Source organism: Podarcis muralis, chromosome 10, assembly GCF_964188315.1.
Source record: "Podarcis muralis chromosome 10, rPodMur119.hap1.1, whole genome shotgun sequence".
NCBI lineage: Eukaryota > Metazoa > Chordata > Lepidosauria > Squamata > Lacertidae > Podarcis > Podarcis muralis.
In genome coordinates this window covers 52837479-52856379 of record NC_135664.1, presented here as the reverse complement: position 1 = coordinate 52856379, position 18901 = coordinate 52837479, and the positions used below count along the sequence as shown (strand labels likewise).

The following is an 18901-nucleotide window of genomic DNA, read 5'->3' as shown; positions in this document are numbered from 1 at the left end:
CCCACGTCCCATAAGTAAGGTATACACTTCCATAATATACACAAGCAGTTTGGGACTATTTGTACATAACACATAATAAGCAATGCACTAACAGAAGCTAGCGCAATGAGTCCTGCTAGTGACTCCCTACCCTCTCCCACCCTGTACCCTCCCCCAATCTGTTTGGGTGAGTCAGGAAAACCCCAGGACAACACAGAGGGGGGAGATTGTTCTGTCTGGAAGTAGAAATGCTGGCACTGATGGAACGATCTCCTTAGTGTGACATTGAATTCCACCCCAAGAGTCTAATATGTTCTCAACTATCGAAGAATGGCAGATGAAGATGATGGACTATATGTAAAATGCCGAACTGACCGGGAGACTCCGAGACGAGAGAGAAGAGATGGTGGAAGAAGATTGGAAGAAGTTTAAGGAATATTTGAAAAAATATGTTAATATTTAAATCTTAGAATAGCTTTGGAAGTGGATATAGGCTGTAGGGTTAGAAGTAGAAGATAGTGTATTTTAAAATAGTATTATTTGTAAGTGATAAAATGTGAAGTTATTTTAAGTGTGATTAAAAAAAGATGGTTAGAAACTATGATATATGTAAACTGCTAAAGATGAAGTAAAATGAAAATCAGATAGGTGGGACTTGGGGAAGCCCACTTAACAATGTTTAGAAAATAAGGATATGACAAGAATTTGTTTGTATTGTTTATTTTTCTGTTTGTGTTCTTTATTTGTGTTATAAAGTGAATACAAATTTTTTTGGGGGGAAGGAGTCTAATATGTTCTGATGCACATATTAAGGGACGTATTCCACTAAGGTTTACTCAGAGTCAGCCCATTGAAATTAATGGGCCTAACTTGTGTTCATTAATTTCAGTGGGTTTGCTATGACTAATGCTTTATTGAATACCACCCATAATCTGGGAAATGCATGTCGGGTTGCAGAAATCTAATTCTGCAAACATCCCTACTAAGACCTTAAAAAAAAAAAATCCACACAGGAGCATATTTTTGTGCTCTGGTATTTGCAGGCAGTGGGGAGGAAGCAAGTTTTATGGGAATGAAAGGGTGGGTCCCCCCTCCCCCATCCTGGTGATGGATAAAGAATGTTTGGCTTTGTCTTGATCATAGCACAGGAAAGGGAAATGTCTGATTTCTAGCCTTTCTGAAAGCTGTTCTGGACCCCTGGTTGACACAGGATAACAGGAAAGAAGCCACATTGACCCCCCCAGTTGCTGCAGGACCCTGTGAGTTGCCAAACAGGAACATGGATACAAGAAAAACAAACAAATTATGCTTAATGTGAGTTACTAGGTTTTCGTTCTCTGCGTGCTTAATTTGAGTTCTTCTCTTTCCTTCTTTGTAGTGCAACTCGGGAACCACTAGGAATCACAGTCATACAACTCTTCCGATCTCTCAAATGTTAATGGATCTATGCAGCTCCCCTGGCCCTCATTGCGCTAAACTCCTATCCTGCTTTCTCTCCACCTGTGGCATGGTGGAAAAGCATCATCAGAGGCCACATGGTCTCCTTCCAGTGCATTTGCACCTTGCTGACCTCCATGCACCCCTCCCAGTAAACAACAGCCACCCACCTACTAGGATGTCAGCATAGCAGGTCTGCCTTACCAGGGAAGCCACTTCTGTTTATGTCCAAACATTCTGACAAAGTGACACGAAGGAAGAGAGAACATCCTCTCTGCTCCTGTTGCTCTGTGTTCCAATGACCAGTCTCTGCAGCCTTACACCAGGGTAACATTCCCACTAATAGCAGGCTCAGGTTGTATAAGCGGAGAAGAACGGAACCACAGCAGGACCACTGAAAAACAAGAGGGAGGTATCAGCATGTTCAAGGAAGTCACGCCCCACGCCCGAAAAACCATTTCAAATAAACTTAAGAGAACAACCCTAGAATAAAAAGAAAAGCATAGTCCCTTGAAGAATGAGCGTGCTCAGTAGCCACAGAATGTCAAGTGTCAATCAAGGAGGAGAATGGAGAACCAGAAAGGGGTGCAAAAATGGAATGGGCTGCTAGAGAAGGGCATGATGGCTGGATGGCTGGTTACTTTAAGATGAGAACTCTTGCTAGGAGGAGAGACTATACTGCACCATTTAATTGCAGGTCCCTCTTGGAATCTTGGATCTGCACTGGAATTGTTAGGAACACCAGTTTGTATCCGAGGATCCCAGAAGCTGCACCAGAACCAGCAGCGACTTCTGCAAGCTGGCACACATGGGGCGCGGGGGCACATGTGCAACTCCATACAGTAATGAAGCCTTCTTGAGTGGATCTAGCTGCCCATGAATCACATACAGTCCACAAAAGTCAAAGTGCATGGATAGACCTGTTGAAATAAAGGTCAAAGCAAAACAATGGCCCGCAAGATGACTTGGCTGTACAGTATAGGCTTTCAGTATACACAGTCAACTGTAATGTATACATTGTAAACCCTGGAGAAACGATTGACTTCCCCTGCACATAATAGATCTGATGAGTGTGCAGGAAATCTCTCTGCCTTGTCCTTTCCTATGTTATAATTTTTAGAATTTTAATCTTTTTTCTTTTTCTTTTTTAGCAGAACATTCTCAAAAAGAACAATACATGGCCACAGTGACAGGTTGGAGGTTTATTTGTTTGGTGCTTGTGATTAATGTTTTCCAGTTAGATAAAAGTCTATTCAGAGAGGCTGTGATTGAACTAATCTAGTTAGTGGCATGGGAAGATTTAAATGAATAGCATTGGTCAGTCTTGTACACAGACGAAATCTTCTGGGCTCTATGCAAAGGAAACAAGAAACAAGAAGAATTTGCACGTGGGACACATGAGAAAGAAAAATATTCTAGTTTAACCACATGCAATTTAAGAAGATTCATTTCCTGGTAACTAATTAGGAACATGCACAGCTGCATCATATTAATTCAGACTATTTCTCTGTCTAGATCAGTATTGTCTATCCTCCTGGCCTCTCCCTGGTTCTCAGAATGCTTCCCAGGCCACATCCAGTATGTCCAGGTCAAACCCCACCCCTGGCCCTGCTACACACACACACACACACACACACACACACACACACACACACACACACATGTTTTTGCCTGGCTGGAACATGTCCTTGATTGTCTACGTGGAGGTTAGAAAGGGACGTGAAAATATGTGTAGAACTGCTCTACCCCTCCCATCCGTCAGTATTCCATGGAAACTGAGCATGCTCAGACTACGTTGTGCTGGGTTTTTAGGAGGAGGAACCTCTTCTTAGGATTTCTTTATATATATATATATATATACACACACACTGTACAGGTATATGGAAAGATCTGATCTGATTCTTCCTTCTGGTTTCTTTCTGTACTAGATTATAAGATGTAATACACACACGTGGCCAGTAGAGGGAACCTGATCAGTAGCGGATGCTTCCCTACATTCAACGAGGAAACGTGAGTATAAACTGAAATTAGAGAACCTGAAAGAGCCAATTTCAACTTCTGTTTTCCCCGGAGGATATCCCAGGGCATACCGGAAACAACTGGTTCAGTCCATATCTGACCTTTGGCGGTATTCCTGATTAGAGCACCTCTGGTTTTGCCTTGGAAAAGTCTGTAGTACAGTAGGTCTGCAACTTACTGTGGGGGTTACGTTCCAGGGAATCACGCCTAAAGCCAAAATCGCATCTAGTCAAGACTATATGTGATTTTAAATGGTGGGTGAGAATATAAAAGTCATTTTCCCCAGAACCTCGACCCTTTCCCACCTGCTTCTAATTTTTTGTTTGAAATTTCCACCTGTGGAAAGCTAAATGTGCACAAATTGTGGACTTGCTGTATCTCATGACCAATATCATTTGGGTCTCAAAACTCTTGCAAAGCCAGCTTACACAAAATTAATTAATTACATGCAACCATCCACAATAAAGAAAAAGTACAAATCAGTCATTCCAAAAAGCTAAAAAAAAACCCAACCCTTAGCTTTCCCATAAATAAACCATTCAGCATTTTGCCTCCCTCTGATTCCTGAAGAAAAAAAAAAGTTATCATGGTTATAACAGCAGTGTGCCATATTTTCAAATCCTATTCTGAAACTGGAATTTGGCATTGTATTTTTTTTAATTTTTATTTATTTATTTTTTTGTAGAAATCTTCCTCTGATACTACTGACATCAGTTGGGGGAAGCCATTCCTTCATATCCAAGCCCATTCCACCTCTAGGACAGATTGACCAATTTGATTTCCCAATTTCTCTAGAAAATGAACATTTTGTTCTGGATTTGTTCAGCCAGAGCAACAGAGCACTTCCATCCACTTTAATTGTGCAAACTTTTATGGCTGGCCACATGACGCAGAAGCTGTCTGCGGACAAACGCCGGCTCCCTCGGCCTATAGAGCGAGATGAGCGCGCAACCCCAGAGTCGGTCACGACTGGACCTAATGGTCAGGGGTCCCTTTACCTTTACCTATATGTCTGGTATGCAAATGAATCCCTCCTGCAAAATACAGACAGTCTGGAGGCAGCCTCAAATGTTTGTTTGCACTGTGAGGCGTGCAGGTAATTAGGACTGCTTTACAAAAACATGTGTCGCCCATCTTAGCCTTCTTAAATCAATCGATAAGATATCACAACATGAAGTAAGCACTTGCTACAGCTAACTGGAAACTTAGAGATGCTATTTTGCCCACCTCTGATAAGCCTTTTATTGAGCTCTGTTACACTCACATCTTTGCAAAAAAATAAAATAAAACCAAGATCTGTCTCACTTCATTTAAGAAAGGTTAGTGGGTGACACATTGGCTCATGGCCAGAACTTTATCTTCTGTCACCAGTGCTCAGTGTCCTTGGAAATCTGCTGTCAACAACTCCAGAAATTGGGGAGGGGGCCCAGGGAGGAGAATTTGCACAGTAAAGTCTGGCAGGATGCCAGTTAGGAAGTGTTAAACGAGTTTGCTGTGAGCACTTTCTGCAACCACATGCATTTGGGTAGCCTTTGCTATCTAAGGTCAGGTTTCACATGCTCTCCATTCATTGCCTGCTTTGGGAGAAGGTAAAAAGGATATATTTTGAATGGCACTGGCTTTTGTCTAATAATGCGGATGAACTGAGCACAGCAGAATTTTGTAAAATTGTGTTGCTACGACATCAACATTTATGAGCAACTATTTTTCATCATGGCGAAACACTTGGCATTTTTATTTCTCATATCATCTTTAATTACAAATTCCATCACTTTAATGAAAACAGCTGAACAGGTAAGTAGTGTGCTTTGTTTTCAGATGACGATACCAGAGTTTTTCATAAGGATCCATACTGGATGCCTATAGAGAAAGGAGGAGTAGCTATGGATAAACCTGTTGGCTGGTATTCAACTAACTTTTACTCGCAGTAGGCTCTCTGAAATTAATGAACATGATGAAGTTAGGTCCATTAATTTCAATAGGTTTTCTCTGCTTAGTTGACTATCTCCCCTAAACACACCTACAGGCAAGAAATTGAGTTTGAACAGGTACAGAGTAAAACAGGCAGAGGACTTGAGCCTGATCTCTGAGACAGATTTTAGAGCTAATCTTGGACTCTCTTGGCTATTAAGCTCTGAAATGTTGATGTATCCGTTCTCTCCATGAAAGAGATTTGGGTAACTAAGGCTATGCACTTCTTTTGAAGAAAGTGCTGTTGTACATAATGGGGCTTACTTCTGAGTGGACATGCATAGGATTTACTGAGAAGCAGTGGTTTTTTTCTGGGGGGACACGGGGACGCATACCCCTAAACATTTTGTGAATCTAAGTTTGGCCTCATTGAGGAGCAGTATTTCAATATGAGTAGGAAAACGAGAGTACCCCTAAACATTTTTTTTAGGAAAAAGGCACTGTAGAAAAGTAAAGTTTCCCAAGGAGCTGGGGTTCTATGTCAGTTTGGGTTCTCTTGGCTTCTACTTTTTCTAGCCTTAAATCCAGCTCTCCACATTTCTGCAGCAATTTGCCATTATTTAAAATTTAAAAAATCATGATGAAAATTCCTTAGCAGATTTCTCCTAACGAACACATTTTTGCATGCAGTTTTGACTAAAGTACACGTTTTGCAAGTTTTACGGTCTGCCCATGAGCACCTGGTTGGCCACTGTGAGGAAAAGATGCTGGATTAAGTGGGCCTGTGGCCTCATCCAGCACAGGGCTCTTTCTAAGGTTCTTAGTTTTCCTTCTGGAGCCAGTGGCTTCATGAGCACATTTTTATTTTTTATTTGGTCAGGAAAACAGCACAGAAAGATTGTTAAAACCTCTTCTCCCCTGCACCACATTCCCAGTCCAAGGTCTATTCTTTAGCCAATGCGATTATTTTTGTGAACAAAATGTAATCATGCATTTAACATGCCGTTTAGTTTGGCTCTCAGAGGCCTCAGGGCACAATGGGAGGGAAAAGTGTTGCTGTTCTATTAAGCTCAGCATTTAAGGCATTGTTATTACAGTATTCTACCTCCTCCGCTGACTGTAAACTTCTTTGACTTCATACATATTATTTGACTCTCTCCACTAACCCTGAGCCTCTACTAAATGATTGCCTGGAATAGGCCAGAACCACTGTTAAGGTCAACACACCCAACTGCTGCTGAAAGCTCTATTATGACAATAGGTGCGAATGTGGGCAGCTCTAATTGCCTTAATTCTGTTTTTCCTCACTTCGCTCTCAGGCAAAGAACAAATGTGACGAGAAGGCACTTGTTACCACAAAAACCAAATGCAGGTCTTGTTCCCTCAACTATGAAATCAGTTGTCCTGAAGGTTATACCAAAATCACCAATAGCTCTGGGATACGGGACTGCAGGTAATTCTTTTGTTTACTACATATTGATATTGCCAATAAGCGTAAGCCCCATTCACACAATAGATCTATGGATACTATATGGGATGTAAAAGGCACTGTGGTCTAAACCACTGAGCCTCTTGGGCTTGCCAATTGAATCCCCACAACGGGGTGAACTCCTGTTGTCCTGTCCCAGCTTCTGCCTACCTAGTAGTTTGGAAGCATGTCCGTGCAAGTAGATAAATAGGTACCACTGCAGCGGGAAGGTAAACTGTGTTTCTGTCACGGTGTTCCGTTGCGCCAGAAGCAGTTTCATCATGCTGGCCACATGACCTGGAAAGCTGTCTGTGAACAAATGCCGGTTCCCTTGGCTTGAAAGCAAGATGAGCGCCGCAGCCCCATAGTCACCTTTGACTTGACTTAGCTGTCCAGGGGTTCTTTACCTTTTACCTTTACTATATGGGATGGCACCTGCTTGCCCTGCTCCTCAGCTTCAAATCCAGAGAGGCCCTAAAGCTGTTTCTCTTCAAATGTTTTCTGCATATACAACAAACACATGTGTCACAGACTGGCGCACCACAATGGCAGGATCTGCATGTGTTTGTTACACAGATTGAAAAGATCCTCATGCATACAACTTCACGCACAGACTAGGTCTCCAATATGCAATAGGGAACATTCGTATGTGCTTTTCAAGGCTCTGGAAGGTGTAGAGAAGAGGCCCCGCTACACAGGTGCAGCTGAGTGCAGGGTGTGTGGGTGTGGGTGTGTGTGCATTCAAATATCATAATGAAAAAACCTGTGTTGATGGCTGAGCCAGTCACGATTCCCCCCTGCATGGTCATTGCATAAATGCAAACAAAGAGCCCCTGAAAATGTAGTTAGCTGAAGTATGGAATGTCTCAAGGATGGCTAAGCTATTAGGATATGTTAAGGAAAAGACAGTATGTTTCTATGAGAATTGCAGGCCCTTTATTAAATTATTGGGAGCAGGGGCTGCCCGTGTGGCGTTGTGAGGCAGTCACCTCAGGGTGGCAGGCTCTGGACAGGACCGCTGCCCATCCACTGTGTTTCCACTGCCTGCCCCTGCCACCTTCTCCCGTTCTTGCCTTCTAGGCTTCTTTTACTTCCCGGGCTGCTTCCAGGCAGTGCCTGCTGAGGAGGTGGAGGAGGAGGCAAGGTGTGACATTTTCAGTTTCATCTGGAGCAGCAAAACATCCTGCCTTTTTTTTTCCTTGGCCATTAGAGCTTTGAGGAGGGGGACCGCAAGTTCCACAGGTGCAATTTCTCCCGTCAAGTTGATGGGGAAAAGTGCACCTGCTGAATGTTGCACTCAGTTATGATTACGGATTTTAAGGCCTGGCATCTTACACAACAGCAATGGTCGCCTTGTGTAGGAGTGAGAACCTTGGTAAGAATCCAGTGAAAAAGAAGAGCTGAAAGGAGGTTAAGACAAGACTTAAAACAAGCCCTAAATGGCCTTGGCACAGTACTGTATGCCTGAAGGAGCATCTCCAGGCTCATTCAGCCTGGACACTGAGGTCCAGCTCCGAGGGCCTTCTGGCGGTTCCCTCACTGCGAGGTTACAAGGAACCAGGCAGAGGGCCTTCTCGGTAATGGCACCCGCCCTTTGGAACGCCCTCCCACCAGATGTCAAGGAAATGCTGACTTTTAGAAGGTATCTGAAGGCAGCCCTGTTTGGGGAAGTTTTTAACGTTTGATGTTTTATTGTGTTTTTAATATCCTGGGGAGGCTGGGGAGGCCCGGCCAGATGAGCGGGGGTATAAGTAATAAATTATTGTTGTTGTTGTTGTTGTTTAGTCGTTTAGTCGTGTCCGACTCTTCATGACCCCATGGACCAGAGCACGCCAGGCACCCCTGTCTTCCACTGCCTCCCGCAGCTTGGTCAGACTCATGTTTGTCGCTTCAAGAACACTGTCCAACCATCTCATCCTCTGTCGTCCCCTTCTCCTTGTGCCCTCAATCTTTCCCAACATCAGGGTCTTTTCCAGGGAGTCTTCTCTTCTCATGAGGTGGCCAAAGTATTGGAGCTCAGCTTCACGATCTGTCCTTCCAGTGAGCACCCAGGGCTAATTTCCTTAAGAATGGATGCATTTGATCTTCTTGCAGTCCATGGGACTCTCAAGAGTCTACTCCAGCACCATAATTCAAAAGCATCAATTCTTCGGCGATCAGCCTTCTTTATGGTCCAGCTCTCACTTCCATACATTACTACTGGGAAAACCATGGCTTTAACTATACGGACCTTTGTTGGCAAGGTGACATCTCTGCTTTTTAATATGCTGTCTAGGTTTGCCATCGCCTTTCTCCCAAGGAGCAGGCGTCTTTTAATTTCGTGATTATTATTATTTGATTATTATTATTATTATTATTATTAGACTTTGAAAATAAGGGCAGAGAGTTTGTGCAAAGAGGCCAGTGAAGGGATCTGAGTGGCAGCTTAATAGTGGCATGTAGGAAACTAACTTTTACCCAGAGTAGGCGTTTGAAAGAAGGCAGGGGTGATTCCTGCCAAACCTCTACAGACAGAGAGTTCCACAGGGCAGGGCTGCCATGCTAAAGGCTCTAGTGAAGGCCAACAAAACCTCTAAAGGTCTCTAGTGAAGGCCAACAAAACCTCAGGAATGTGGGAAACCAGCAGAAGCGGCCCATGAGAGGCACTTTTAAAAGGCGGAAGCCTTTTTAGGGATTCAGCTGTTAACTCTGTAACTTTAACAAAACCCCAAATCCTTTTCTTCCAGGTACTACCTTGAAATCAGGAGTTTTACTCTCTCCCTCCCTGGATGCCGGCACTTATGCATGAGGGAATTCCAGCAGTCTCAATGTTGCCAAGGATATTGGGGGCCCGAATGCCTAGGTAAAAGCGTCTTATCGGCATACATCTGCCTTCTCCAACCTGTAGTCCTCCAGATGTTCTTGGGCTGCAGTTCCCGTCAGCCCCAGTCAGATTGGCTACTGGTCTGGTCCATATTCCTGTTGTTAGTGGTAAAGGATATAGCACTTTAACGAAATGTAAATAAAAAGAGGAAGCCCTTTTCTTGCCAAGGTTCAGCTATAGAAAAATACTGATAATAATGGTAGTTCTGTGAACTGATACAGAGGACTGGCTACCCCTCTGCTGTAGCTTCAAAACAAGAGGCAGCCAGGAAATGGAATAAAGTTGTCAGCAGTTTTCAGGTGACTGCTTCACGTGCACACACACTTCCTTCATTGAGAACAGTCCAATGCATGAGCCTAAGCACTTTTCTGGATCTTGCTCTCAGAGTCTGAATTGCATTTGGTTAGCCTATTGCAGGCATAGGCAAACTCGGCACTCCAGATGTTTTGGGACTACAACTCCCATCATCCCTAGCTAACAGGACCAGTGGTCAGGGATGATGGGAATTGTAGTCTCAAAAACATCTGGAGGGCCGAGTTTGGGGATGCCTGGCCTATTGCTTCAGGCCAACCTGAAACATTTTACTGTTTTAGGCAGATCGTTGCCTGCTACTGATCCTTTTAACTACAGACACCAGGAGTTGAATTTGGTACATTCTCCTTACAGAGTTCTTGGACTAATGTCAATGGTCTTCTGTAGCCCATTCTGCAATATGGCACTCCATATTGCCTCTCCAGCAGTGAATGGTTATTTGTTACTATTGCATTATTATTTTTATTTCCTGGATTGCTTCCCATGAGTCTCCTCAAACCAGTGTACAATGTCATATATAAAACAGTGACACACATAAAAGTAATTTAAAAAAAACGTTTTAAAAACAACAGCAGCACATACACAAAATCTGTTCAAAATCAGAGACAGATACCAAGTGGAATAAAGATTTTAGGAGGCTTGTTGAAAGGTGACTATATTCAACAGGCGCCCAAAGGACGAAGAGATAGGCAGTGAGTAGGTGCCACCACACTAAAGGCCCAATTCCGACAGTGTGTGGAGTTGACCTCCCAAGAGGATGATCTCCCAAGAGGCCATCTTTTGGGTGTCCTGGTCCCAAGTGGTGTACCAAAACCAGCCCCTTGAACTTCGCCCGTTGGCTAATTGGCAGGCAATGAAATTCTTGCAGTAGCAAGGTAATATGATGGCAGTATGCTACCCCAGTGAGCAGTCAAGCCACTGCATTTTGCAGTAGCTTCAGATTCCAGGTCAACCTCAAGGTCAGCACTACATAGAGCGCATCACAACAGTCCAATCTTCAGGTTCTTAGCGTAGGTTATGAACTATTGTCTTTTTCTACCTTTTTGTGATTTCCATTTTCACATCTGGTGGCCCTCCAGATGTTAGCCTGACTGCGGCTGCCATGATTCCTAACTATTGGCTGTGCTGGATGGGAGCTGGAGTTGAACAACACCTGGAGGGAGACAGGTTCTCCACCCCTTATCTAGGGTGTGCAGCGGTGGTGATGGGGGTGGAGAATTGACCTTGACACTTGCTCTCCCTTTTTGGGAACTGGAAAGGAACCTGTCAGGGTATAGTGTTTTATATGGTCAGCTGGCCAGCACAACTCCCGTACTGACCCAAAATGCCTATCTGAACAGACTTTAACAAGCTCACTGCTCTACTGTAAAACTCGTCACCATTAAACTGAGTTTTGTTGATGGCTTGTTTTCAGAATGTCCTGGTGGAGCAGCATTGCCCTGTAATAACAAGGGGCGTTGTTTTCAAGGTGTTATCGGAAACGGAACCTGCACCTGCAAGGTATGTGCTTTTTGTTATTACCGCTGAGAAATGGCACAGAATTAATGACTACAGTGTGGCTTCTTAATAATTGTAAGGAAAAACCTGAGTTATGAACTCTGAAAAACTTGAGTTATGAACTCTGACTTGCCGATCAGAAGGTCGGCAGTTTGAATGCCTGCGACGGGGTGAGCTCCCGTTGCTCAGTCCCTGCTCCTGCCAACCTAGCAGTTTGAAAGCACAAAGTGCAAGTAGATAAATAGGTACCGCTCCAGCGGGAAGGTAAACAGCGTTTCCGTGCGCTGCTCTGGTTCGCCAGAAGCGGCTTAGTCATGCTGGCCACATGACCCGGAAGCTGTCTGCGGACAAATGCCGGCTCCCTCGGCCAATAAAGCGAGATGAGCGCCGCAACCCCAGAGTCGGTCACGACAGGACCTAATGATCAGGGGTCCCTTTACCTTTACCTTTATGAACTCTGAAGTCTCTGTTTAAATCTCACTTCTGCCATATGCTTAGTAGGGGACCTGCCCAATTACACTATGGACACATTCACACATCACAATAAACCACACAGCTGGGAGGCGGGTTAGGAAACAGCTTGCCATATCAGCTTGGATCCAGCTTAGAAAAGCAAAGCAAAGCAAAAAGTATAAGGCTCTTAAGTAAACACACACACACATATGAGAATGGAAGCAAATAAATGAGGTGGTTCACTTTACCAGTTTACCAGTGATTAATCTTAGCTGTGGTTTGTTTAAACAAGCCAGCTTCATCAGTTATAGAAGTTGTCTCGTTCGGTGCTAATCATAGTTAACGTTCTCTACATTTTGTTGGACTGGATGGCATGACAAACTGTGGTTAAGTAAAAGCAGAAGCACAAGGTTCTGAACATGTTGGAGGAGGAGGAGAAAGTGGGAGGGAAGTGCAAAGCTGGAGACTTGCTGCACCTTGTTCCTGAATGTTCACATCACACTAAACCATAGTTTAGCATGGCTTGCAAACACAGTCATAATGTAGTCGTGAGTTTGCATCCTGAGTCTTGTATCAGCTGTTATACTTTCGTAACCACCCTTATTTTTAAATGCTGCTTTTTGTAGAAAGGCTTTGGTGGAACTGCCTGCGAAAAATGTGCAGAAGACAATCTCTATGGACCTAATTGTACCTCAGGTATGTCTAGTTTGGGTAGGGTGTTAGGCTCCTTTAAAAATAGAATGTACTAACTCATAAATGAAAGTTCCATTACCGCACAATAGGTTGCAGAGATAATGTCCTGTTTTGGCATTAGGAAAACATAATCCTTCACTCAAAGCAAATGCTTTGTTCCTATCCAAGTATGCTTCTTAAATGCCACTTTTGTGGAGCATCCATAATCTGGCAAGTCCTCTGTGCTGTCCAAAGGGTTTATCTTGAAATGTAAGGCAGGCCACCATGCTGTTCATGTGTTGTTGTTTTTTGCAAGAAGATATACCTGAGAAATATATCTATGCATCCAGATTATCCCCAAATTCATGCTGATCTGCAGCTACATGTGTGAAATTGCAGTCATGTAGCCATGTTATCCCCCATGTTCCCAGGTTTTTTATTCACGTCACCTAGCAGTTGCCATGCTAAAAGCAGTTGCGTGTGATTATAGATTATCTATGCACAATTAGATTGTTCAAATTACTATTTTGTGCAGCAAAATTGTTATCGTGGAGCAGCAGGATCTTCCTTGTGATGATGAAGAAGTTGTTACTTGATTAATGTTGTAACCAGCCCTGGGACCCTTCTTAAGAATAAGAATGAGAAATAATGCTGAGGCACTAACCACTCTATGCAAAAACAATAAATTGCAGGTGTCTGCACCCTGTCACCCCAGCTAACCCCACTGCCAATGCCCCTTAAGCCTTTGTGCAAAGCCCTCTGTGGAAGCCCGAACTCCATCTTCCTCCTGTGAGAGATCGCAACACTTCAATAATTAACATCCAGGGAGTTTTTACTGAACTTTGAGTTAGGGATTTTAAGATGGTTCTCCTCAATTCCAGCCCAGTGCTTTATCCCCTATTGTACACTGGCTCTCTGCCAGCTACCTGGAGAGGCCAAGGAGTGTGCCTGAGACCTTCTACATGCAAAGCATGTGCTCAACCACTGAGCTGCAGCCCCATCTAACCAAACGAGAAGGTTTTGCAGGAATTGAGCTTCTGCAGTCTCGTACATTAGCCTTTTCTCAGACAGGAATGTTTCCTGTAGATAGCTTCTGTTGAAAGTATAGAGGGAAACTGCAGCAATCAGGATATAGGTTAGTAGGTGCTGACATGCTGAAAATGTATTGAAGACATTTCCTACGGATATTTCCTATGCAGCACGCACAGCTGAGTTGTTCTGCAAGGCACTTCTAACTAGAAAACAAGTATATGGAACATATTGAAGGTCAGGGCACAAAATGAAATGGGGGAAAAAATCCACTTCTGCCCAGAGGTCTTGGACAAACAGCCATCTCTTAATTCTTCCATCTCATCACCTGTGTAAAAGTAACCTACCTCCCAGAGTTGCTCTGAGGATAAATTATATAAGCATTCTGGGAAAGCAATGCTGTCAGAATTATTCATAACAATGATCTAGGAGTGTTGCTGACACCGCTGAAAAGTATATAATGAACAGTAGAACATTCAGGATATGCCTTTATGCGCCTTTCTGGCAGCCTCTGCTTCCTGCCATGGGGCTTGAAGGTTTCTAGGGACATTGCCAAGTAATTTTAACAATGGGTAAGCAGTTGCGTATTTAACCACCACTGTATCTGGACAATGGCGGGCCTTCACACAACCTGTGTACCATGAGCAAATCATAGTGAGGCTGGGTTGGGAAGTAGCAAGCCGTATTCTGTGGTCATAAATTTGTCCTCCACACAGAGCCCCGTGATCCTATTAACTTTTGCATTGAAATATCTGTAGTCTTAAATGTGTAGCTAAAATATTGCCGACTGCTCTAAAGGCTTCATTCCTGCTCCTAGTATGCAGCTGCATTCATGGAATATGCAACAGTGGGATAACTGGAGATGGAAAATGCACATGTTTGTCTGGATACAAAGGTCCTAGCTGTGACCAACGTAAGTGACACACTTCTGTTCCTGAGCATATGAGATGAGCATACGTAGATGGCAGTCTAATTACGGCAGCTAGGGTGGCCCAAATTAATGAACAGTTCAACTTGTATAGTGTCATGCTTCAGGGAATCCAATTCCTCCCCCGGTGGGCAGCCAAGAAGTACACATAGATAACAAGAAGAGTTCTTACCAAGTCCTTTAATCAATATTCACAGAGAGAGGCTTTGAAAAGTGCCTCTCCATTCCAATAATGGCGTTGCTCCGAGTAAAGTCCCACCCCTCCACCTCTCCTATCATACGTCATCCCTGTGCCGGCTGATCTGTCCTTCTGCCTCTGAGCCTTATGTTCTCCTACTCTCAATGCTCGCCGGGACCTGGGAGAAGGGGGTTCTGGCATGCTTTCCAAAGACACTAAGTCTGTCAGCTCTCTCTCCTCTGGTGCTTCTTCTTCCTCCTGCTCCTCTCCCAATATTTCCTAGCTTCTCCCTTCTGCAGCCTCTGAACTGTTACCTTCTGCAAACCACCGTTCTAAATCTATACTGTCTCCCTCTTCTCTGGGAAGTGCAGGAGGAAGAGGGGTGGCCCCCACCATTCCTCCTCAGTCTAGCCCCTGACATATAGTGACAACGAACGGTAAACCATTCAAAGGATCAGATTACAACAAGTGCATCATGCAGGTGGGCTGCGCTTCTCGAAAACTGTACATGCCAACAGTTTTTCACCACTATTGCCACTAGTATGACAATTGTAGCAGCAGCATATGGCAGGTTAGAAAGTTATGGAGTAGGTAGAGATGTTATGCAGCGCAGAGCGCTCTGTATTAGTTGTACGTTGTCTCGCTTCCTGGCTTTGGCCACAGCGTAATTAAGACTTCTGTATATAACTTGAGAAGATGTTTGAACCCATATAATTAACGGGCCGCTTTCTGTCCTAGCAATCCCTGAATGCCAAGCCTTGCGCTGCCCAGAAAACTCCAGGTGCTCCGTCTCCAGTCCAGATGAAAGCCAAATGGAATGCAAATGCCTTCCCAACTATGAAGGAGATGGCAAACAGTGTGAACGTAAGTAACCGGGCAGGTTTGAAACATTTGAAACACAGCAAACGCAGGCAGGTGAGGTCATTTTAATTTCAGCACAAGTGAAGCTGCGTTTTCACACACTTTAGTAATGCACATTGTTTCACAGCATTGGTCAATCGGCTGACTCCTGCGTAATTTTAAGAGAAAAAGAATGACTATGGATGATGACCAGTTACCAAATGATAACTCCTTGTGTTGTGAGTGTAGCCTGCAGTGGCTGATAGGGAGGTGGCTCTCTGGTGTGTCATCTGGTTTGTCTGTCAGACGATCAAGGGGAAAAGAGAAACTTATTTCCCCCCTTACTGGTAATGGTTAAGACAGAGTTCTGGAATATGGGGCATCTCAGTCAAACCTGAGTAAGTAATTGGGTATTGACTGCTTACATCACTTGGGGCAGGCTTCCTCAAACTCGGCCTTCCAGATGTTTTTGAGACTACAATTCCCATCATCCCTGACCACTGGTCCTGCTAGCTAGGGATCATGGGAGTTGTAGGCGAAAAACTTCTGGAGGGCCGAGTTTGAGGAAGCCTGAATTGGGGTTTCTAGCCAGTCAGCAACAGTGCTGAATGAGATGGCTCTGTGGCCAACCTCTGTTGTTCTGTGGCAAGGGGGGAGCCTTTGCTCTCCACCCTCAATTGCCCCCCACCCAAAACTGAGGGCATCCATCCTTCTTGGTAAATCATTGTCGGTATCATCCAATCAAGTGGCAAAGAGACTCCTATCATTCACTTCCTTTCCAGGTCTTTTGTTGATGTGGAAAAATGAAAACAATCCGTGTTTGTTTCTTTATTCATTTCTGGTCTTTATTTACTTCACTGTTTTCCCCAAGCCATCAACCCATGCTCAAAGCAGGTTTGTGATCCTCATGCCGGTTGCCTCTACCTTGGACCCAATCGTCACAAATGTACATGCCAATATGGTTACACGGGAGATGGCCAAGTTTGCATACCAATAGATCCTTGCCAGACAAACTTTGGGGATTGCCCCACCGAGTCTACTGTCTGCAAATATGATGGCCCTGGAAAGGTAAGTGCAACTCTGAAATAAATGTTGACCAAATTTTGGGGGGAAGGGTTAAGTGCAGACACACTTCACTGAGCTGGTTCTCCAAATACTGGCAGTCTCTGGTGGCTGCTTTTCATTATTATTATTTTAAAGACGATTTTATAAATGTGGTTTCTCTCCAGTGAGGTTCCATTCTACCACCACAGTATTCTACCATCTCATGCCCACATCATTCTGCTTTATTTATTTATTCCATATATTTATATACTGCTTATAAGACAGTCTCCAGGCGGTTTACAGAATAATTCAATGTGTGTACGTATATACTGATGAAAATGAAAAACTACAATGAAATATAAAACAATAAAATCCCAGAAAAATCACAAACATAGCAGCACATTATGAAAAGACTTTAAGCACCATGAAAGGACTTTAAGCATTCCCTTTTCAGCCTCTCTCTCGCAAAGACTTTACTTCCACAAAATTTTCGTAGGGTCAGGTTTTCTGACTGGACCACAACCTTCACAGTTCATTGCAGCAATGCCATTTAGGTTTTGCACACATGACATTTTATTCTCAAATCAATGGAGACCAAGTACTTGTTTTTCCTACGTAGTCTAAATATATTGTATATATATTTTTGCCCCCGAGAAGCGCATCTTGAGAAACTCGTTTCACCCAAAATCTTTGTGATATTGCCTGAAATTGGCACTGGTGTTGGCGGTGCTTCTCGGCCAGCAGCAGCTGCCACAGGCAGTGGCAGCAGTAGCAGCAGGTATGGTGCTGGCAGGAATGGCAAGGTGCATGTTCACATTTTGCCTCAAGTGTCGAAATTGGATGCACCTCGCCTGTGAAGTTGAGTCCTCAGAATCTGGTGGTAAGAGTAACTTCCATCAGTTCAAGTCAATGGAGAGGCTGCAGGATCCAGGGCTAGGGGCCTGTTCTTCAGAAGTACTGAGGAGCGAGAACGAATCCTCCTTGGAATAGTTGCTGCTTGAGAACTTTTCTCCAAAGCCTCCCGGTCCAGACAGCGAGAAGCTTGTGAGCAGCACAATGGATGTAGAAGAGGAAATAGCAACAAAGAACAAAAGAGGAGGAATGGGAAAGGCAGTGGTAACAAGAGAGATAATTGAAAAGAAAAGCATTTTAAAAAGAAAAGACTGATAAATCATTCTTTGTTTCTCCCAATTTAGTCCCACTGCGAATGCAAAGAACATTTCAGAAAGTTTGTACCTGGACTTGGGTGCAGTATGACGGATATCTGTGCAACTCACAACCCCTGCCATAAATATGCCAAGTGCACAACGGCTGCACCAGGACAAACTCAGTAAGTCATTTATCTTCTGCTGTCTTTCTGAGATATGTCTGCTGTTCTCTCATTGGGCTGTTTATCAAGACTGAAACTGCATAAGTGAGGTTTTCCACCAAAAAATATATTCCAGGTGGAATGGATGGGAGAGCAAGATGTTTATACCCTTCGTGTGGCAAAACGTTCTGTGTCTGCATTTCCTCTGTATTATTTACATACCAATCAACAATCTAGCCAAAGCTTGGCATTTATTATTATTATTATTATTATTATTGTTATTATTATTATTATTATTATTATTATTACATTACTTGGATTGTCCTACCTCTTAGCAGGGCTGTCACCTGCTCAGGGCAGACACTGATCAGATCCTGATATCCTAGTTGGTAAACCACCTTTAAGTTCCTTGCTCATTCCATATACTATGGTTAACAGAGCTAGAAATGTTACATCCAAACTGACTCACTGCTTTTTGTTGTTGATGTGCCTTTTATTTCAAAGACTGTTGAGACCCATCTGTTGAACTGCATTGTGTCTCTGCTGCTTTGTGTTGCCAGATTCCACTTTGAATGATTTTCTCTGCCTTTTAGACTTTCTGAAGCAGGTAATGTTTGCACAAGCCATTACACTGGCCCAAAACAGCTCTTTGCATCATAACCTATGTAAACAACAACAACAACAACTCAGTATGGTAAAGGTAAAGGGACCCCTGACCATTAGGTCCAGTCGTGACCGACTCTGGGGTTGCGGCGCTCATCTCGCTTTATTGGCCGAGGGAGCCGGCGTACAGCTTCCGGGTCATGTGGCCAGCATGACTAAGCTGCTTCTGGCGAACCAGAGCAGCACACGGAAACACCGTTTACCTTCCCGCTGGAGCGGTACCTATTTATCTACTTGCATTTTGATGTGCTTTCGAACTGCTAGGCTGGCAGGAGCAGGGAGCGAGCAATGGGATTCGT

The 18901-nt window shown here is 43.8% G+C and overlaps 1 protein-coding gene across 2 annotated transcripts in view; it reads left to right on the top strand.

The window, feature by feature from the left end:
• Window positions 1–4917: 4917 nt before the first annotated feature.
• The window catches only part of STAB2 (stabilin 2), an 83784-nt gene continuing 69800 nt past the window's right edge, over window positions 4918–18901 (top strand). For both annotated transcript variants that reach the window (XM_028747754.2, XM_028747753.2), the window contains exons 1-9: window positions 4918–5229; window positions 6666–6799; window positions 9541–9656; window positions 11404–11489; window positions 12566–12635; window positions 14458–14553; window positions 15485–15610; window positions 16458–16654; window positions 17827–17960. In XM_028747754.2, coding sequence (XP_028603587.2) covers window positions 5149–5229; window positions 6666–6799; window positions 9541–9656; window positions 11404–11489; window positions 12566–12635; window positions 14458–14553; window positions 15485–15610; window positions 16458–16654; window positions 17827–17960 — 1040 coding nt within the window. In that variant the 5' untranslated portion in view covers window positions 4918–5148. The remainder of the gene's footprint in view (window positions 5230–6665; window positions 6800–9540; window positions 9657–11403; window positions 11490–12565; window positions 12636–14457; window positions 14554–15484; window positions 15611–16457; window positions 16655–17826; window positions 17961–18901) is intronic.